At 33.5% G+C, this 22,538-nt stretch overlaps 1 protein-coding gene across 4 annotated transcripts in view; it reads right to left on the reverse strand.

The window, feature by feature from the left end:
• Positions 1 to 3,811: 3,811 nt before the first annotated feature.
• Positions 3,812 to 22,538, reverse strand: part of COPS2 (COP9 signalosome subunit 2) — a 30,221-nt gene continuing 11,494 nt past the window's right edge. For 2 of the 4 annotated variants that reach the window (XM_059372790.1, XM_059372792.1), the window contains 12 exons: positions 21,786 to 21,899; positions 21,029 to 21,106; positions 16,661 to 16,786; positions 14,333 to 14,443; positions 14,121 to 14,198; positions 12,524 to 12,698; positions 11,613 to 11,791; positions 11,452 to 11,504; positions 8,582 to 8,679; positions 7,139 to 7,221; positions 6,574 to 6,632; positions 3,812 to 5,922 (listed from right to left, as the gene is read on the reverse strand). In XM_059372790.1, coding sequence (XP_059228773.1) covers positions 5,778 to 5,922; positions 6,574 to 6,632; positions 7,139 to 7,221; positions 8,582 to 8,679; positions 11,452 to 11,504; positions 11,613 to 11,791; positions 12,524 to 12,698; positions 14,121 to 14,198; positions 14,333 to 14,443; positions 16,661 to 16,786; positions 21,029 to 21,106; positions 21,786 to 21,899 — 1,299 coding nt within the window. In that variant the 3' untranslated portion in view covers positions 3,812 to 5,777. The remainder of the gene's footprint in view (positions 5,923 to 6,573; positions 6,633 to 7,138; positions 7,222 to 8,581; positions 8,680 to 11,451; positions 11,505 to 11,612; positions 11,792 to 12,523; positions 12,699 to 14,120; positions 14,199 to 14,332; positions 14,444 to 16,660; positions 16,787 to 21,028; positions 21,107 to 21,785; positions 21,900 to 22,538) is intronic. The other 2 variants (XR_009399098.1, XM_059372791.1) reach the window with 2 other exon arrangements.

Consider the following 22,538-nt stretch of genomic DNA (forward strand, 5'->3'; position numbering starts at 1 on the left):
GCATGATTTTCAGAGAAAAATTCTTAAAACATTTAAAAGCAATTTCAGAGAAGTATACATTATTTAATTACTAAATCAAATACACACAGTGTAATGTTTGAAGCCACTGTGTTTTGTGCTGAGACTAGTATTTACACAGTAAATACTTAGAGGCAGAATATGTAACTTTTATTAACAATGAAGAAGGTGTACTTCCAGTCAAAAACCTTTTGAGAATGTAAGTCTGAAAGCATCTTGTGACTCATCCTGCACATAGTCTCAGTATTAACTTGTGGGACTTCTAATTACAGGTAGACATCCTCTGCCACACTTCTAGTAACTTGTTTTCTACCACCTGTTAAGTATGAACTCAAGGAATTTGTCATTTTTAATGTTAGTCAAAAACTAGTTAGAACATTGGCACCTGGGAGGCTCAGTCGGTTAAGTGTCTGCTTTCAGCTCAGGTCATGATCCTAGGGTTCAGGGTGGAGCCCTTCATTGAACTCCCTGCTCAGGGGAAACCCCTCCTCCTGCCCACCCCCCACCAGGCTTATTTCTCTCAAATAAGTAAGTAAAATATATACTTTTTAAAATAAGTAAAATCTTAAAAAAAAAAACAGACACTGAGAAGACTTGTAATGCAACCGTGTAATATGGCAAAACCAAGCGATTTTGCATTTTCCATCATTGCTCTATTTTTTGGTTGACATGTAACTGAAAACTTAATTATCCCCAAACTGTTATTTAATATAGATGCATAAAAATTTAGTATTGTAGCAGTTAAACAGGAGCTTGGCAAACATTAACAAAAATGAGATATTTAACACAGCATTAATATGTACTATAACTAAGCATGCAAGAACTTTTGACAACTTTATGGGATGATTAAAACATCCAGATTAATTTTATAATCTTTACATTCACGTTAAGATGAAGAATGTCCAATAAAACCTTTATCAATTGATTTTAAAATGCTCTCTTTCGGAAATTAAAAAAAACCCAACTACCTAATTCCTCTAGATTGTTTTGTAACTTTGAACACTGACTTCAGGAGAAACTTAGGTCACAACGAAGTTACTGGTACAGTGGCATTCTTTTCATAGCGTATGTTTGCATCAGAGATAAATGAAAAGTAATGGCAACTGGAAAAAAAATCGTGATGGATTGGAAGTTAAGATTTTTGTATTCCATGGCTGCGTGGGTGACTCAGTGGGTTAAACCTCTGCTTTTGGCTCAGGTCATGATCTGTCCTTGATCTGTCCTGGGATCAAGGCTGGGACCGAGGCTGGCATGGGGTTCTCTGCTCAGCAGGGAGCCCGCTTCCTCCTGCCTACTTATGATCTCTCGGTCAAATAAATAAATTAAAATCTTCAAAAAAAAAAAGATTTTGTATTCCTACTTATATATGCACTCATATGTGTAAGTGTACACACACACACACTAACGCTGGCCAGCCATTAATGTGAAAATCATGACTAAGGTTTAAATTTTAAAAACTTGGCCCAGAGGAAATAAAGATGTCCCCAGTAGATAGATAAGTATCTAAGAAATGTTTCTTTTCTTGCCTCTCACAGGGTTTTAAGGTACAGCTGGCATCTACCTTTGGATGCCATATGATTTGACAGCATTCTTAATTATTCCAGCAGGTTTATAAAATAACATAACTCTAAAGAAGCAAAAATTTAGAGAACCACACATTGGTTTTCTTTTGGGATATTACCCAAGTTAAATTTCTGATACTGAATTTTAGCTTTTTGAGAAATATTCAGAATTAGTGATTTAGATTAGATGTTTTATGGTGCTTAGCTTCATAAAACTTAGATACTCCAAAGGACATTACCATTCTATAACTTACCTTGAAATTCCAAAAGTGAAAAATTTTCAAATCTCATTGAATGATTTGAAGAGAAATAAACATCTTTGGTTAATTCATTCTATTAAGGGCACATGCTAGCTAAAAGATACAGAAAAATCTAATCTTGCATTAATAGATCCTGATATACTTGCATTCAAAAAGTTACGAATCTCTGATGTCTACATTATGGAAGTTCTTATAAATGATTCCTACTTGTAATTGTATCAAAATATAGGATGCTCTTGTTGTGTGTGTAGGGAGGAACCTAATACAAACACAAGTAAAACCTCCAAAAAAATGAAAGTTTTGATTTTGGGCACGCAAATGAAGACCAAAGTCCTTGAGCTTCAAGTTCTGAGACCCAACACCCACTGTCTTATTCTAAGTACTTGGAAAATATTTACCAACACTTTGAAACAAAATAGCTAAAAGTCAATTCCTTCTGCATTTTGTTGAAATATCTCAGTTCAAAAGGCTATTTTATAAATCCCATATAAAGAATGAAACTCCTAGCTTCACTAGTTTTTTAAAGCACAAGTTTCAATTTAAAGACCTGCATGGAAAGAAAACTTTTCAGGTTTATTTAAATATAAATAATAATTAAAATATTTTAAAAACAGGTTGTTGTTAAAAAGGAGCCTTAGTAAATAAAAGTAGTTATCTCTGAGTCCCTTAAAAAAGTTAAGAGGGAATCTACTACGCAAGTACATTTTTATCCTATGGACTAAACTGACCATTGTTCCTTACCAACATAAGCTGCTTTATATACTTATTAGATAACCTCACTCCACCTGAAAGGAAAGTTTACTTACCATTGTTTACTGAATAATTATAAAGACTACTGATTAAAAAAGAAAATTAAAAAAAATTCTACCATCATAGATACTTTAAATATCAAGAGCTGTTTTCCAGTCTGACAAACCATTATCTCACAAGGTAATGAAAAATTCTAGAGGACCCCCAGTATAGCCCATTTAAAACAAGCTGCACTAAAACTATACCCCAATGTGACATCAGATCCTCTGTAGTCTTGAAGGACAATTATCAATCTTTAGTTAAAGGGACTGATGTAATGAAAACAATTCTTAGTACCTACGTATTCATCTCATCTTAAAAAAAATAAAGTTATGTTAGAGGCGCCTGGCTGAATCAATTGGCAGAGCATGCAAATCTTGATCTCAAGTCATGATTTCTAGCTCCACACCGGGCATAGAGATTACTTAAAAAGAAAAAAAAAAAAAAAATCAACATAAGAGCTGGAATGAGTAGTGGAAATCCAGCTCTTACAGCAGACATTTACCTATTACCCTCAGCTGAACAGCAGCCGAATTTGCTGTAGAGTGAGTGTTTCCAGGTTTGGGGTAGAAGAGAAAGGAGATAAACACATCCCAATATGATGTAAAGTATTTGTTACTGTTGTTTTCACAGAAAGAAAGATTTAATCAGTAATTCAAAATGCTAAGAATTTGCCAATTAACTTTTTACTTCCCTTAAATTTAGTTATATTCTGAAATGCAATCTCAAAAAAATTTCAACTCTATAAGATGCCCAGGAACACAGAACATGTTTAATGGGAAAAAGTAAAAATAGCTTTAAGTTAATCAGACTGTTAAGATGTATCAAAAACCTATGTCCTAAAATAAATGTGGCAAATAACTTTAAAAAAAGAACTTATATTTAGGAAATATTTAAACAAAGCCTACATGATACATATAATTACATTAAAGATTATGGTATAACTTTGGATACTGTTATATGCTTAGCCCAGTTTCCTAAAGAGTAAGTGCATGCTTTGCCTCTCAAAACTGGAAGATGCACTATTGCCATGGGGCAAAGAAATCACAGGGGGACTGGACATTGTAAAGGCTGGAATGTAAAGGTTAAATCACATCCTTTAAATCCTTTAAATTCTAATTCCATCAACTCTGAGTTAAGCAGGGCCTTTCCCCACAGTTATGACATGCATACATATTTGAATACAGGCACAGAAACTTGTCATTTTTATTTGAGTAACAAAGGGTCTCCAAATTATATTGAAAAATAAGTCCTAATTATTATCACTCCTGTAAAAAAAAATTTAGCACATTTTCCACAAATGATTTATGTAAAAGAGAAGAAAATACACATAATTTTATAATATCTTAAACTTTTTTATTCCCTACCAGAGACATTTTGTCTTCTGTTTTCTTTCAGTTTTCTACAATTTCCAAGTTGCACCTGTATTTAATACTGCTTTAATCTGCTAAAGACATTAACTGATTGCTTTCCTAAATCTAAGGATTATATAGTTTTAGTATAAATATATATCACATATTTTCGTAAAATTTTGACAAAACCGAATAAGCATGCCTTGTTTTAAGTCCATGCTCCTTCCACTGTTTATAAAATCTGATTTTAATGATCAAAAATTCTTGGTTGTCATTCTTCAGTTACAACAGTCTTCCTTCTGAACTGCCACTCACTTCTTTTTACATAATGACAAGCAATAGAAAAACCAAAAATTATCTTAATCTTAGTCCTTCCTTTTGACACTATAAAATAATGTGATTTTTTTTTTTTTAAATGAAACAAATACATCCAAAACTCAATACATTCAAATGAGCTATGCTTCCTTTTAGGTGGTCACCTTGGAAGGCCATAGTTCATTATCCTACCTATGCTACCACTGCTCAAAATACCTTTCAAACCCTTTTGGGATTGCCTTCAAAGCTAGCTGCATCCTTTCTACTATTACCTCAAAGATAGATTAATTTTTGGAAACTGTCCAAAGTCATTTGATGCCAAGTGATGGTAACCATAAAAAAAAAAAAAAAATCAAGCCTGATAATACTTTTTGTTTTCTTAATGTGAGTCATAAACTTAATAGTGTGTATGACTTAAATTAGCTCTGAATGCAATTCTAAAAGAGTAAAACCCAAGAGGTTTTGAGCAATGGTAGATTGCTGGAATTAGAAAATAATTTTCCAGCATGATCACTATAGAGGGTAACATTCATTTAGCTGTCTATGTTCTGGCATATTTGTTTAAAGTGAACATTCTGAGAGTTAGAACTTATTTTTAAAAAGGAATATCATTCTTACAAAAAAGAAAAAAAGAATTTTATTCCTTTAAAACATCACTGTCAAAGTAAGTACTATGCAAGTGTTTTGTTAGAAACTAGTTCTCCTTACTTTATCAATAAAGACTACTTTAAAAAACCTGAAAGCAAATAACGAACTTACTTGCTCCCAGGCTTTTTAAAACCATTAACTGAAGATAAAATAATTTGAAATTTCTAAGGTACTAAAAAACAAAACAAAAACCCCAAATGTAATAAAAACACATCAAGAACCAAACTACAATTTCTGAGCTGCACTGTTTATTTTGCTGCTTGAAACCTAAGTGACAGTATGCCACTATAATTATGGGGTTTCATCTAAACCTTTACTACACTGCAGGTACAGAAATATACGGACACATTTTTGGAGAATTGACATTTTGCAAAATGCAGCAAACATTTTAATTTATACATGAGAAAAGGAAGTGTTCAAAAGGGTATGCATTTCAAGTTATTGCAGGTTATTTGTGAGAGAATTTCTGCAGGTAAAACACGTTTAAATTTAACCAACAGTAACATGTCAGTGTATTTAAAATCATGACAAAAATCTTCTCTCTGGTCATGTTGCCCATGACAAATTACTATGATGTTGTATATTTAGGGCAAGATGTCAATACAGCATAAATCCCATGGCATTTTGGTTTTCTTCTGGAGATTAAAGCTGTTTTTTCTTGGGATAAATGCAGCAGCAAAACACAAACCAGTTGATCAAAAAAAGCACTTCTGCCATAACTCCAATAATTTTCAGGACACATCAACCGACAGTAGTTTTGCCATTCCCAGTTCTTTTAAGGATTACATCTCTGCACTGTTGCATTAAGTACGTCTGTGAAAGCTTGTTCTCTGTTAAGCCAGTTTACTGACTACAGCCTGGTTGAGAGAATTTAGTTGGTTGGTCCATTTATCTAATGCAGTATATCGGGCACCACCCCTCTTCTGATGATCCAATTCAAGGAGTTGGTTGACTTGATCAATTCGGCCATGAATAGTGCTGGAAATAAATAAAAGACATGTCTACAAACCATTTTCAGTGACTGTAATTTTTAGACTAATGTTTCATAAAATATGTATAAAGTCAATAAATGCAAAAGAAGAAACTGCTGCCTCTTAGTGACCCAATTCAGGATTACTTATTTCATTCACTGCCTTACTAAAACTCTACACAGAAACTGGATTTCAGCCACCTTTTATCAATTTCACTAAAAGAATCACTAGGCAGAGACTTACCCAATTACTCGGGCAAATGTAAGCTTGTGAAGCTTTGAATACCACACTGCTTTTAAGAAACATGTAATTTTAGAACTATGACATACCATACCTTATACTTTAAAAACAACAACAAAAAAAAAAAACCCAAAACCAACCCCCTATTCATTAAATAATTCTCTAGCTGGATATGGGACACATAAAGAATGAGAAATCTTTCTGAAAACCATTTACAACTTTTTCAGAGATCAAGGGCTTAATATGCTCACTCACCCACAAAAAGCTACCATGCATACATATATATCTCTTTTAATAAAAAATTATAGCCAGAGGGTGCTTTTTGTGAAAAATCAAGAATTCCACTGCTACCTCTGCTTCCAGTATTCAAATGTTATGGTCCTAAACATTTTGTGTTAAGAAACAGCCAAGTACTTACTTATCCAATATGCACTGCACCAGCAAGCTCTCCACATCAGCTACATCTATGTTTAACTCCTAAGACAAAAGACTTATTATAATTCTAGTAATTAACTTCTTTAAATACTTTATGATAAGGAATAATTATTCTGACTTTAGATTCATTCCCACCACTTAAAGGAAATTTGGTGTGAAGAAATTTAAGACAAATTTCATTATCATCTCAAAATATTTCTGAGGACACAGGTCTGACCAAATTTAACTTTGTAATCTTTAAAGTATATTCTTAGCACAATTTTATTGTGGTTGGGTTAACACTACATCAATTACATATTTTACTCACTACTCTGTCTTCTACAATGTTCTTTGAGGCTGAAGGAATCTTTAAAAAGAAATGTAATGATTCTTTATTTCTCTTTACTGTTAATTTACTCCAAGAAAACACAGAATAATTTATGTTAGAAGGAAAGCCCTAAGCTATGCTGTATTTTGCAAATGCAGTATCAAATGTTACCAAAAATAACTTTTAAATACATTGCATTTATAACTACAAATTTAGTATTAAGATCCATGAATATAAGTACCTTAGAAATAAAAGGAATATGTATTCTTGTGTAAGGCTTAATTAATTTTATGAGCACTTGTGTTCTGATGTTTCGCAAAAGCTCTGAAAGACAAAAGTGAAAATAAATTTAATAGTCTGTATATCTGCATGAAACATTATGTACTGCTAAATCAATTAATTAATAATAATTAATTAATTATATCAATTATTTTCTCAAAGTCTTTCTGCCTGGCAAGGACATAATGCATTTGTGGGTTTTTTTTTTCGGTTTAAGCAAGCTCTATGCCCAACATGGGGCTCGAACTCCTCACCTCAAGATCAAGAGTAACATGCTCTACTGACTGAGCCAATCATGTGCCCCAGACATAAGGTATTTGGAGCTAAAAATATTTGGGTCCAAGAGACGTACAGTAAATTAGAGGCTGACTTTCCCATAATTTTTCTTGTTCCCTCCTCCCTGATTTTGCTTATGTTGTGATGCTACCTAAAATACCCTTTGCCTTTTCAATAAGACTCTACACTGCTCATCTCTTCTTTATAGTTAACATCTTTCAGGAAGCTCTGATTCATGCCTTATTTTATGTTCTCTCAAAATCTAAAGTATTATATTTTATACAATGATTTATATTTTATACAATGATTGTGCAATTTTCTCCCATTTCTTCATAGACCAGCGTCTTAAAACAACAACAACAACAACAACAAAAAACTAGACTGGAGTTCATGCATAAGGCTTCTAAAATTTTCTATATCCACCAAGTGTAGTACCACTCTAGCTTCATACAAGAACTTTTAAAATGTCTGCTGAATGAAAGAGAAAGGAAGGTGGGGAAAAAAGAACATTACTTCCAAAGTATTCTTCGGATTTTCCTGATGCATCTGGAATTTAAGTATTTGAATGAGTTGTTCCAAATGGTCATTTAAAAACCCTCAAATAGCTCCATAACAGGTGGGAACACTGGAGGTACAAAAGAGGCCCCAGAACAAGGAATGATTTTTGTCTTTGTTAATCCAACAAAACTTACTAAAAAATCTCATACACTTACTGGTACATTAGCCACCCTTCAAAGTAATGCATCTCTGCATCATCTACAGCAGACTATTTTTAAGGTTTTTGTTACTTGTCCAAAAATCTTAAAAATGAACTTTGAACCTAAGTATTAGTAATAAACATGCAACAATATCTAAATTAGAATAAAAAGGACAGACAGCCACGTTAAATGAATTGCACATCATATAAGAATTTGATTATGTTAATAAATAGCGGGGAACTGGTAGATGATTTCTTTAAAACAGCTTTTTAACTTTAAGTAATATCCTATTCCATGACCGCATTTAGAAACATTTCTATACTCGGCAATACACAGAGGAAAACTGGTTTAATTCCGTGCCGCTCCCTCAAGAAACACTGATTGACAGTGGCAAAGAAGGTAATTGAATTCAGTTAGCAGAAAGAATATACCTTCAATGTGTTCCCTAATGAAAGGATCATCCATGATGTTGCTGTGATTTGTTTTCAGAATCTTTTCAAATTCAGTGATGTCATTATTCTGATAGGCACTAAAAGGAAAAGTACAAAGCTTGTCAAACACGGAGAAGTCATGTATTAACTCAGATAATCCAAAAGCCTAATTTTTTTTGCAATAATCTAAGTTACGTTATAGTTTTTTATATGCAATAATCTAAATTACATTACAGTTTGTCAAAGAAATCAGTTATATACACACATCCTTCTGCAAATAAAATTAATTTCTTTTTTAATGTTTTTGGTTTTATAAAGATTAAATAAATCTTTTGGGGTCAAATATTATATTTATATATATTCATTAAAATCTCAAAATCTTAACACTGTTAAAAATTTACAAATTTAAAAACTGTTTAATGCTTGATACTTCCAAGTTAAATTGTGCATTTATCATTTAATCCCTAAGAAATTAGGTTTCATACATACTACTATATGGAGGAGTTTGGCCTTGTCTTTGAAATAAGATACTACATTCTCTCTGAAGATTATCCAGAAATGCAGCTTCCTAATTTTTATCTTCTAGAAAGCTACCAGCAATTGCCAGAACTCTGCAAAGGGAACATTTGATTCTAAATTTTCTCTAGCCTTAAAAGTCCCACTGAGTTATATAGCAGAAATATCAGTGGCAGGTAGTTAGTGCCAGATGGGACACACACACAAAGGAGAATGTGATGGACACTGCTGCAGAAGGCCAAAGGCTGATTTATGTTCATAATTCTCTGAGGTGTCTAGTATCTGCTCTTAAAATAACTCTGTAGGACACTATGGGGATTGCTAAAGGTGCTGAGAAGGAAGAAGCCAACCTTCTGGATATGGCACCACTGCCTGCTTTATATGTAAGACATATCATCAGCCATTCTGCACGCCCTCTGCTGTGCTTCCATCTGTTGGGTCCCAATGTAACTTCATGTTAGGGGCAGGTGATTCAAGTGCTTCAACAGGAATAATTTTCCTCTAGTCTGCTGGCAACTGACTAGGAAGATAAAATTAGGAAGCATTACTTTTTCACCTACCCCAAATACATTATTGCAAAATATACTACAGGAGGATATATTCAAGTAGTGAAACACTTGCACATGTGTCTATTTTAACCGAGAGACATTCTTCCACTATTTAAGTGACTTAAAAATATATATACAAAATGTGGGACAACACAAGCCACTTGCTTGGGTCGAAATTTACTGTTAAAATAAATTGAGTTCCAATACAGAGGTTTCAGTAGAGTAAATTGTATGATATAGCAAATATTTAAGTATAGCTATTACCACTTAAATTTGACAAATCAGCCCTTTAGTCCATTTTAATGTATTTAACCAATTTAATTTAGATGAAATATTAATGTCTAGTGCAAAACTCTCCTTCAATTTTTAAGAGTTTTAAAAGTTTAGTTGTTGCTCAACAATTTAACTTCATAAACATTTTTCTAAAGTATTATGAAGTGAATCTCTAACCAAATCATCTTCTAGTTAATGTGGCCAAATGCTGAGGAATAAGAAATCTCCTTTCATAACTAAAATCTATTTAATTCAACAAACTGAGAACAAAGAAATAAACAATAAAAGAATATGGTATTTTTTTAAAAGTAGGCTCCACGCCCAGCATGGAACCCAACGTGAGGCCTGAATTCAACCCTGAGATCAAGACCTGAGCTGTAATCAAGAATTGGACATTGTTAACTAACTGAACCACCTAGGAGCCCCAAAGAAACTGATTTTTTAATGTTGCAATTCAGAGTTCTTATCTCCTATCTATTCCTAGTCCCCTTAAAATAAAATCATTCTTATTTTTTACAGCTAAAATTAAAGTTTCCTTAAACAAATCAACCTAGTGATTTGTAAAACCTATAGCCAGATAAAAACAAAGTAAATGAAGACATTTTACATAGGAACTCAAACAGTATCATGTAATAAGCTATTTGCTCCAAGTATATAAAATTTATATATGGGTGACTCATAATTTATAGTCTAACAGTACTTTTAGATCATAAAAGACTATTAAAAGAATGCTTTATCACTTCCAGTATCCACATACATATGCAAAAACTCCACCCTACTATATGTCCCTAATATTCTTCCTGCTTTGGTAGATTTGGCAAGCACAATTTACAACAAAAGACTTGAAAAAACCTATGCTCCATTTATTCCAGCCCAGAGGAAAATTTTTCTTGCTCACTGATTTCTTTGGCAAAAATAGGCCTTCTTTTCTAGGCTTTTCGCTTTATTTTCTGTATCTTATTTAATTGATCATAGCAGATTTTTCAGTTGCTAACCATCATACCACAGAAGTCATCAATAAATCCTTGGGTTTCTTATCAGTATGACCCCTCTGCTCCTCACCTCAGAAAATTAACCAAGGTAAACTTTTTTTAAATGATTTTTTAAACCTTGTTAATTGAGAAAATATGTGAGTAAAGACATTGTCTTACTGAAAATTTTTGATTTGTGTGGACCAATTCATAATTTCATTTTGGATTAAGAGAGGTAGAAACAGCAAACACTGTGAAATTGTTTTAAGATATCTACCATCAGTCTTCTGCTGAAAAATAGCACCACACAAACATGTAGATAATAAAAAAAAAAGCAGCCAATACTATACTACATAAATCAATAGTATATAAAATCTTGGAACTAACAGAAACAGAATAAATGACTTAAAAAAATAAAAACTTCAAAATTTGGAATATTTCTAACCTAAATACAAAAGAGTAAATTTGGTGTATTAACTGAATTCTCAAAATTTCTCTCCCTCTTTTCCCTCTAATTCATTGCTTTAAGGAAATTTACCTTAACCGAAATATAAAATCTTACCTTACTAAATTCGTCATTGCTAGGATTTCTGGGTCATTTTTGTATGGTTTGGCCTAAGGAAAAAAAACAAAAATGAACTATGCTATATGTACAGAGAAAGAATAACATTTATTTCCAGAAAAGACAGGTGACAGAAATGAACAATTAGAACACACACATACCTCTTGTGAGTCAAATGGATTTATTCCCGATTTCATTAGCATATTTGCTAACACCAAATATTTTAAGCAAGTGGTTCGTCTTGGACTTCCCGATTCGTCATAATTCTTGAAGGCTTCAAAAAAATCAGTGTGTGCCTTTTCAAATTCACCTTCTCTCAAGTGCATTTTACCACCACATTCTATAAGAATAAAAACAGGATAAAAGGGCATTTGCAGTTCTATAGTATGATTGAGCACTTTATAAAAATAAAATGAAATCTATGATAGTGGCTTTCCAGTCTTTTAATTCCATAGACTGAATTGTACTAGCCCCAAGGCACTCACTTTTTAATTTTTTTTTTTTTTGGTAGGTGGGGGTGGGGGTAGAAAGGGAGAGAGAGAAAATCTCAAGCAGGATCCATTCTCAGCATGGAGCCGAATGTAGGGCTTGATCTCACAACCTTGTGATCATGACCTGAGTCGAAATCAAGGGTCAGATGCTTAATCAACTAAGTCACACAGGTGCCCCAGTACTCACTTTAATTCCAAAAAGCAAGTCCTTCATTATAAACATCAAACAAGCATCTGCAAATTTTTATTCTTAGTTGATGCAGAAAATAATTTTATGTATATCACTACAATTCAAGAACAGAACTTTTTCCCCCCTCTCCAAACCACCCCCAAGTCTTGAGAATAGAACATGTGATGGTAAATTTTCTATTGAAGTAGTTCACTGATCTAACATTTTATAAGACAAAAAATTCAATTTCTAATTCTAATTTCTTTCCAAGACTACATCATTTCATTGATTTTACTACTTTGCCATTTATTTTCACTAAAACAGAAAAAGCCTTCAGAGTCATTCAGTCATATCCAGTGACACCCTGGTATCTTCCTGTGACAGTGCCCACCCTTCTCCAAACAAAACTTGCCTCTGATGACTCCCATGATCAGTGGATGAGGGATGGCGGACTTGATGTGAAGCGACTGCTCATAGAGAGCTTTAAGTTTTTTGTTATTCTTCTGTGCCGTGTACATTTGAATTTCCAAAGCATATATTTCTAATAACTGTGTACCTTTTTTCAGGTCATCCTCTCCATCATCAGTCTAAGGAAGCAAATAATGAACTTTAGTTAAAATAGAACTCAGTCAACCTAGTAATTTTTATTTGAGTTAGCGTGAGATCCTTATGTTTCTAATACTAATTCTGTGTGAACACACACTACAAATTTTAATTAAGATCTAGAACATTAAGAACACTACCTTTAACAGCCAAAAAGGAATGCACACATCCTTTGTACTTTCTAGTCATTCAATAAGGAAAAAGTGACCAGAAGAATTTTTTAATGTATAAAATGTTATGATGTTTGTTTCTACCTAAGAGATTCTTTATGGTCTTCCCCAAATCTTCACAACTGCTTTATATCCACTGATTTGGTCAAAAAAGCACTTCCAAGTGCCTTCCTAATGCCAGGCACTAGGTCTAACATGGAGAAATACACAGTTAAATAAGCTAATGTTCCTGGCCCCAAAAGTTCACGACCTAGAAGATTAAGCTGTAAACAGATAAATTATAATAATGATTCTATTTGAAGTGCCCAGAAGAATGGAAGAGAAAGTGACTAACTCTGCTGATCAATGTCAAAGGAGTAACAAAGGTGGTAACATTTAGTTCAACTTTGAAAAATAACCAAAAGCCCACAAAATACATGCCATGAAAAATAGCATATAGGTAAGAGGCAGATAATCATAAGTATCAAGCCCTTACACAAAGCCAAAATTTATTATTTATTTGTTCTTCCAAAAAAATTATATTTAGTCATTAAATGAAAATACATGCAGGTGATTAGAACACTTTCCTGATCAACTTTTTCCCCATTCAAAGAAATGACATATACAATTAAAACAGTACCTAGCATAGGAAGAGGTTTAAAAACATTTAAAACAGTATTTCCACTAAGTTTTAAACTAAACTAAAATAACTTATTGATCAAGACAAAAAAGGAAACACAAAATTATAACTGCAGTTAAAAAGTTATGGAGATGCACTGTCCCGATCATGTGGCCATTCAAATTTAAATTAAGTAAAATTAAAAACTCAAACACATTTCAACTGCCTGATGACATGTAGCTGGTGCTATCATATTAGTGCAGACACAGAATATTTCATTTTAGCATCATATGAAGTCCTAATGGACTAGATATGAAATATCTTTATTACATGTCTCTAATGTTCTTTCCGATTTTCACATGGTCTACAACTAAATATGAAAGGCTAATTTTTACTAAGTATTAATGACTAGCCTATTTGTTTATGGATACCTGTGCCTCATTCCACAAAAATAATAATTAAACAGGAAGAAATGTAATACACAGAAAAAAGTAGCTTCTTGGTGTCTTTTTTGCCAAATTTTATTTTGAGGATGAATCCAGAACAAAAACATCCCTAAGTAAAAGCTTCAAATATAATTTTTTTCTTATGCTTTTTGTATTATGAAGAAATATTAAGAAAAAACAAGAGAACGCTACCTGGCAAGACTGATGTAACTGGCGTAAAATTTTTTGAAGCTTTCCATATTCTTCTCGTTCTAAATATAATTTCCCAAGCTGTAAAAGAACATACTTATTAAAATTAAAAGATTTCAACAGGAAAAGGCATGAATTTTTAGGACAGTTTATTAAGGACGCCCTCCCATTCTTCAAAAAAAAAAAAAAGAAAAAAAGGTAATTGTAATTGTTACCTTTGTGTTTGTCTTAAACCACAGTCTATCATTCTTAGCATCTTTCAAAGCTTCCAGTGTTGTTTCATAGAATTCCTGCAGTAAATCCATCTGACATAAAAAATCAGAATTCTATAATTGTAAACAGCAAATTTGTACCTGTTAATAAAGTTAATTTGAACAAACTAAAAGTGCATCTTTGAACTTTAATACACATAAGATACCCTGATTCTGAATGTCTCTGTCAGTCTATTAATTTAACAAAACCTTAGCAAAACAGAGACCAAGTTTACAAAAAGTGCCAAGATCTGTTTTTATGTGAGTTTTTAGAAAGTAAAACCCAGAAAGAACCCAATGCTCTAATAGTATGATTTGTCCTTCCCAATCTAGTAACTCTTTATATTGATGGAAATGTATGACATACACTTTTAACTAGTTGTGCTGTTATTAATACTGTGTATCTTATTCTTGCAACTCTCATTTGGTACCTATGTGGCAAACACTAGGCAAGCAGCTAAAGAAACAAAGAATAAGCTTCCCTCCAAAATTCTTCTACAAATGTAATTAATCAAGTAATCAAACTGCATAGCTCTTAAGTTACTGGTAAACTGCAGAGTTATGTAGAGAGTAAGTCCAGCACAATTTTAGCTGTGTCTAAACACCATCACTTCACCAATCTAGGTGTGACATTTTTTCATAGAAATCATTCTATTTTGCATTGTGATAAGTTCCCTTACCTACCTTCTTCCCCCCACACTGGGCTCTGCCTTTGTTTGAATACCTGATTCTCTCGGTCTCTATTTAACAGAATCAAGAGCTAAGAGGTCCATGCCAACAGGAAAGTTTAATACTTTCAGAAAGGGCTGCCTATCTATTCATCACTGCTGATGGCATACTGAGTGAGTACTGCCCACCTGATATCTATTCTTACTTTCAAAGACAAACAGCGTACATATAAGAGCACAAAGCAAAACACAATCTTGAAGTTTGAAATTAATCCCCCCCACCAACACCTTGTGTAACATTTATAGTGTACAAAAAATGTTTTGATGACACGTGTTCATAAAACTCAGAATATATTTCCCCACATAAGAAAAGCCCCCCAATATGTAACAACTCTATAGTGCCATTACTTGCTAATGTTTTAACAAAACATATACAGTTGGTGCTTGAATAACATGTTTGAACTGTGTGGGTCCACTTATACGTGGATTTTTTCTGATAAGTACCGTACACTACTATAAATGTATTTTCTCACTACCACTTTTTCCCCCTCTAGTTTATTATAAAAATACAGTGAACACATTACATACAAAATATGTTAATCAATTGTTTATGTTATAGGTAAAGCTTCTGGTCAACAGCAGGCTACTAGTAGTTAAGTTTTTGAGGAGTCAGTAGTTATACCACAAATTCTCAACTGCACAGCAGGGGGGCAAAGGGGAAGGGCTACCACTAACCCCCATGTTGTTCAAAGGTCAGTTTTAAGTTTATTTTTTTCTCTATCTCCTTTACATATATTTTAGATAAAAAGAGTAAAAGTAATAAACTACCTTAAGAAATAAAAATTACATCTAGTAGAAAATACAGAATGAGATTCTGAGATGAACATTGTTTATAATAAACATGAAAAATATTAAACATGTTAAGAAATCCTAAATGAATGGAGAATAAATGAGAGGACTTCTTATGCTAAAATATCATGGTTTTAAGAAAGTTATGTTGCTTAAAAGAGTATGAACAGCAATCCAATTAAAAATTATCTTAGCAATACAGTAAAATCATTGCTTTTCTTAATAACCAAAATCTAGAATAACAAAAGCACTATCCTTTCCAAGCTTCATTGTAGTTTCTTTATTTTATCATCTAACAACCATCCATTCTTTGTAAAAGCATTTACTAAACACCTACTGAGGAATGCCAATTACTAATATGAGTACAGGGTCTCCTCTCAAGGACCTTTTAATCAAATCTACACAAATCTAACGGAAGTGATGATGGAGCTTATTGGAACGAACTATGGTAGTAACTATATGGGAGTTTAAACCTGCAAAAGTTGTGTGCAGATTATGTACCTCAAGATAGTTTCTGAAGACACTTAGCTAGTTATTGCCTTTTAATATTGTATGATTAGTACTATAATTAAGAAAATAGTATTTATTATTTTTAAAAGCACATAAATGCCCGGTGTAACTGTTTAACTAGAAATCTCTAGACCTAATTAAGAAAAAAAAAAAAAAGGGAACAAAGTCTTTAGTATAAATAACTTCAGACAGTTGGATAGGTTTGTTATAATAGCATAAGTAATAACACATTGGTAAATACCAAGAGGAAAAACCAGAATCTAACCTGTTTAGAAGTGGAGATATAATCAAGAATAGAATTAATGGATTTTTCAGAATAATTTCTCGTGACTGCACTCCGAATATAGGTCAATAGTTGCTTATATCTATTCATCATTTCTGGAAAGTTTGTCTGTCAGAGAAGAAAAATGCATTATTAGATATGTATTAAGGTGCTGAAACAGCTACATGATTAAGACTATAGCACACACAACTATGTAACTGAAAAATAAAGTTTTATGATGGAGAAAGTATGCATGACAGAAAGACCATAAACATTTTAGCTTAAATTTGGAATTTCTAGATTACTGACACATGAACCAAATTTACAAAGTTACCCTATGAAAAAGTACAATTTACAGATTTTCAAAATTTCAGATACTGGTCTCATTGCATAACAAACATTTACTGAAATCCTAAGAACTACTAAAATATTCACAGATGAGAAAATATAAATCCAATTTTTCAAATGCCTTGGGTACCAACTATGCAGATATCAGCTATATCCTCTCCTGAAGATTTACCCCTTGATGAGAAAGCTCTCTAATAGTGATATGTTTCTTTTTTCCCTATTATTATTGGTTGGCTCAGTGATAAAATGTGAAGTTGAAGGAATCTTTTCAAGCCCAGGTACTCATCCCACTATCAAGAAAAGTCCTCCCACCCAAGGCTCTATTCAATGGTAGATGTAGCTAATGGTGCTATCCCATTGCAGGACTATTTGTACTACTGTGGTTATTCCAGGAAACAGGAGAGGTCTGAGAAATGAAGAACTACCAAATTTTTAAAACTTAAGTATTTTGGTGGATGGTCTATCCTCCCTCAAAGGATATCACATAAGTCAATTTATGAGTCTAACCTGATAACCTGTATCCACACACAGTCCCCACAATCTCCAACTGCTACTAATACTTCTTTTTATTGGGTTCTATTCTACTTTTATCAGGGAGGTGGAGCATTGGTAGATACAGTGCTTTTCTTGACTAATAGAGTATGTGTATTTATGAACCTGAGAAGACTCCCTGAAATCTAAGCAAGAACTGAGTTACAAAAAAGAAAACAATAGTTGGGATAAGTGGGGAAAAATGGACAGAGCAATGGGAAAAGCCTGAGCAATACATGTCAAACTACCTTATTTCCAAGTATGCCAGTACCATTTAAGGGCAGATAATAGGTAATGTCCTATCAATGAACTGTTAAAACCCAAGTTACAGAACATTTCTTATGGCAAAAGGAAAATCAGAAATGGGACTGTCCTAACTTTGAGATTGTGTTTGGATACTGAAATAGGATTTTAGCAAAAAGTTAGTTTTGAATTCATTTTCTTATGCTCTAGTAATCTGAAAGCTCATTTTTCAATAATTCTGTTACTGTATTTAAGATTAAGGGAAGATTAGGTAAATTACAGTGGTGAACACAGAGCAGCTGATAACAAACCCTTTCAATTTTTTTTTTTAAATTTTATTTATTTGACAGAGAGAGATCACAAGCAGGCAGAGGGGAAGGCATAGAGAGAGGGAAGCAGGCTCCCTGCTTGAGCAGAAAGCCTGATGCAGTGCTCCATCCCAGGACCCTGGGACCATGACCTGAGCCAAAAGCCAAGAGGCTTTGGGGCACCTGGGTGGCTCAGTGGCTTAAGCGGCTGCCTTCGGTTCGGGTCATGATCTCAGGGTCCAGGGATCGAGTACCGCATCGGGCACTCTGCTCAGCAGGGAGCCTGCTTCCTCTTCTCTCTCTCTCTGCCTGCCTCTATGCCTACTTGTGATCTCTCTCTGTCAAATAAATAAATAAAATCTTAAAAAAAAAAAATTCTCCAAAAGCCAAGAGACTTTAACCCACTGAGCCATCCAGGTGCCCCCCCTTTCAACTTTTCATTGCTCAAAAGCTTCACACAGCAACATGGGTCCTATTCTGAATCCAACTAGAAAATGAGGGATAGAAGCTGAAACTACTATTCACAGAAGCTGTTTGAGCAAATAAAACAGTGAAGGAAGGAAGGCAAGGTAACACTAACTACAAATAATGCTTTCCCTTACTTACTTCCCACCGTGGCTCAGGGTAAAATGGTAAAATCAAGTCTTATGGGCAGCATATACTTAAATGGGCCCAAAACCTAAACCATTGTTAGTAATGTTAAGACAGCAGTTTTCTATAGTCTTGGTATTATTTCAAATCATAAAATCTTAAGACTTGAAGCCCAATGTTCAAGTCAAGACTAAAATTGTTTAGTCAAAGTCCCTGTCCCTTGAGGTACCTGATGCTTCTCCCACATCCTTCTAAGCGATTAATTTAAATACAGTAGGTGTTTAATATTTTCACAAATAATTAATGGAAAGAAAGCACAAAGGCTTTCTTTGTGCAACGGAGAGGTTCTTTTTGAGAATATCAGAGCAGAATTAGAAAGGGTGAATTCAAGACAGACATTTTCCCTTTAACTATATATAAATGCAATACGAAATATAATTTATGTCCAACATTTTTTGAATAGTCTTGATATTCTGGGGGAAGAATGAGCTAAAATATTTTGCTGATTGGGGCGCCTGGATGGCTCAGTGGGTTAAGCCGCTGCCTTCGGCTCAGGTCATGATCTCAGGGTCCTGGGATCGAGTCCCGCATCGGGCTCTCTGCTCAGCAGGGAGCCTGCTTCCTCCTCTCTCTGCCTGCCTCTCTGCCTAATTGTGATCTCTCTCTGTAAAATAAATAAATAAAATAAAAAAAAATATTTTGTGGATAGTTTCTATAAATGTCATGGAGGGGTCCTTTTGAAGGTAGGTGAGGATGCCAAAGAGTATGTCAAGAACAGGATGAAAATTAGTGCAAGTTAACCAGACAAAGGTAACAGTCAGTCAATTCAGGGAGTTCAAATTCAAATATACGGGATAGAGAGGTTAATAGGGAGAGGGAGGAAACATATGAGAAATATATAGATAAGAGAAAAAAAAGTGGTAATAGACTGCCACCTATCCTTCCATTTGCCATAGAAGCAAGTGCTTACCTCTGCTATCTAAGCTGCACTTTATCTTTTTCTCAAAAATTCCCCTATCCTTAGTGATTTTAAAGTTCTATCTGTCCCTACTCCTCTCATCTTACCATTTATTTTCCCCTCCACCTCTACCCTGCACTCTTGAAGACTAACAATTCTTTGAGAGTACTACGTCAGGACAATGCCAACAACATATTTCAGCACCTACTGAATGCCAGCCACTATTACAGGTGATAGGAATATGAACAGGGAATAAAGTCCAACTCCATGGAGCTTACAACCTATGAGGATGAGGGTAACAGAAAGGCAATAAGTAAATGGATCAAGGGGTGATACAGTCAAAAGAAAAAAAACAGCAGGGTAAGATGAATATAAATGATGATGGGAAGGATGTGATTTTATATAAGGTAGTTAGAGGAAGGCCATCTTGATATATGGTGACCCTGAACAGAGATCCGATCAAATGATGAGAAAAGAGTCACATGGATAATCGAGAGGAGAATTTGGGGCAGAGGAAACAGCAAATCCAAGTGTTTACAAGTAGCAGCATGCTTAGGATGACATGAGGACAGCAAGGAGCCCAGTGAAGGAGAGAACAGAAAATAGTTATCAGAAAGGTAGCAAAGGGTAAGCAGACTTAGGGCCTCCTAGGCTATGGTAAGGATTTGAATTTTATTAAGGAGAGTAGGAACCATTAGAAGATTCAGAGCAAAGGAATGATATAATCTGACTTAACATTTTAAAAGGATCACTCTAAAAACAAAACCAAAAGGATCACTCTGCTGCTTGTGGAGAACAAACTGTTAATAAGGCCAGGATAGAAGGAAGGATACCAGTTAAGAAGCTACTGAAACAATTCAGGTTAAGAGATGAATTTGGCCTGGACTAGACTAACAGACATAAAAATGGTTAAGTAGCACTCATATATGAGATGTATGTTAAAGATATTTAAAGACACCTCAATTTACCAATGGATTATTTGAGGGGAGAGAGACAAAGAGAGGAGTCAAGAATGATGCTAGTTTGGATACTTATCATTGGAAGTGGAACTCCCTGTATTTAAACTCCGAAATAAACACAATAACTTGTGTTATTGTGTTTATTACAGAAAAATCATTATTACAGAAAAATCATTCTGTTAACAGTGCAGCCAGATACTCTCTATATATCTATAGGAAAAGTTCTCTTAAAACAGAAAAGTTTGACTCCTATGTACAATTTTTTTTTACTTAGTATTACTGTAGTCACAAATGAAAAGTAGGCTTAAGTATAGAAATATTATCACCAGAATTATCTTAAAGAAGTAGACAGAATGGCATTTTATTGCCATGAGGTTTTTACCCACAGGATTTATTGTATTATAAGTTTATTTCCCCTCAAAACAAATCTTACCAACTTGAAGTTAATCTTAATCATTTGCTTCAGTGCTTTAAATCCCCATTCTCCTTTTTCACCTTCAAGTTCCAACACCTAAAAAAACAGAAGACATTTTTCATCTAACTTAATGCTAATGTTATTTTCTAGACACCAATGTCTGTTTTGAATTAATTTTACATCAAATGTATGACGAACACTTCCCCCAAAATTCCATTTCTCAATGCTATTTTTAAAAGGCTTTAAAAAAGAAACGTGTCTTAAAATGCTTAAGGATAAGTGAGCTTATTTTGAAGTTTCTTCATCAAAAGATTAAACAAGAACTACTGCTCAATTATTTTACAATCCCAGAAATCCTTTTTCTCCCTCTGAATAATCCATTGGTAAGAACAACCCAAAAGTTTATTAGTCATCAAGAAATCACATTATTTAATAGTGGAACCACACCTGTGTGATCTGGCCTCCAAAAAAGGAACAAAATTGTAGTATTATCCTATAGGTATTATCCCAATAGGTATTATCCTATGATCATCATGGTCGTTTCCTTCTGCCAGAACCATACTAGCTTTCCAGGACAATGGTCCTGCTTTATAGATAGCTTGATTAGAAAAAACAATAGTATACCCTTTTAAAGTATCTGCCTGTATTGCAAAATGCAAACTTATTTACAGGACTAACACTTAGTATCCAAAACACATTTCTGAGGTAAAATTCTGAGACATCATTTGAAAAAATAAACTTTAAGAAACAGAATCAATCAGAAAAAAATATGAACCTTTTGAAAACTGCTTAATGCTGCTTTTGGGTCATCTTCTTTTAGCGCTTTGGAATTATAGTACTGATTTTCCAAATCCACATTTGGTTCGGAGTTACTATCTTCAGAGTATTCCTGTGTGTTAGAAAGAGACACTAAAATGAAAAAGAATTCAACACACTGCCCTGCTAAAAAGTGAGTACTATTAAGATAGAAAAACCATACATTTATACAAAACAACTTTATACACATAGGTAGAATGCCACTGATACTTAATCATTATTTAAAAAACAAGTGAAAGAGCCAAAATCAAGTGAGGAGAATGGAATAATTTCTTTCTTTCAGATCAAAACTACAATTTCCATAGAATTAACAAAAAAGCAAAATGTACAAAATACTCGTTAGTGACACCCAATTTTGCAGTGGTTAATTTTCTGGTGGTCACAGAACCCAAGAAAAACCACCATAAATGTTAATTACTACATAAAAGCTAATTATTCATCTTAAGTTCTGTAATTTAAATTTCTCTACTCCTTAAGTCTATATTTCATTGTTCTAATATGATTTGACTACCTAGGATGGTCATCTATATGTGGCAGAGCAGTTTATTGCTAAATATAATGATACGTTAATAAGAATACTTGTTTTATGTGCACTCCACATATCTATTATTAATGTACTTAAAACTAGCTTCATAACAAATCAAATTAAGAGCAACCGAATTTAAACAATTTTATTTGACTTTCACCACATAAATTCAGTTCTTAGTACTGA

The sequence above is a fragment of the Mustela nigripes genome, chromosome 13 (genome assembly GCF_022355385.1).
Source record: "Mustela nigripes isolate SB6536 chromosome 13, MUSNIG.SB6536, whole genome shotgun sequence".
NCBI lineage: Eukaryota > Metazoa > Chordata > Mammalia > Carnivora > Mustelidae > Mustela > Mustela nigripes.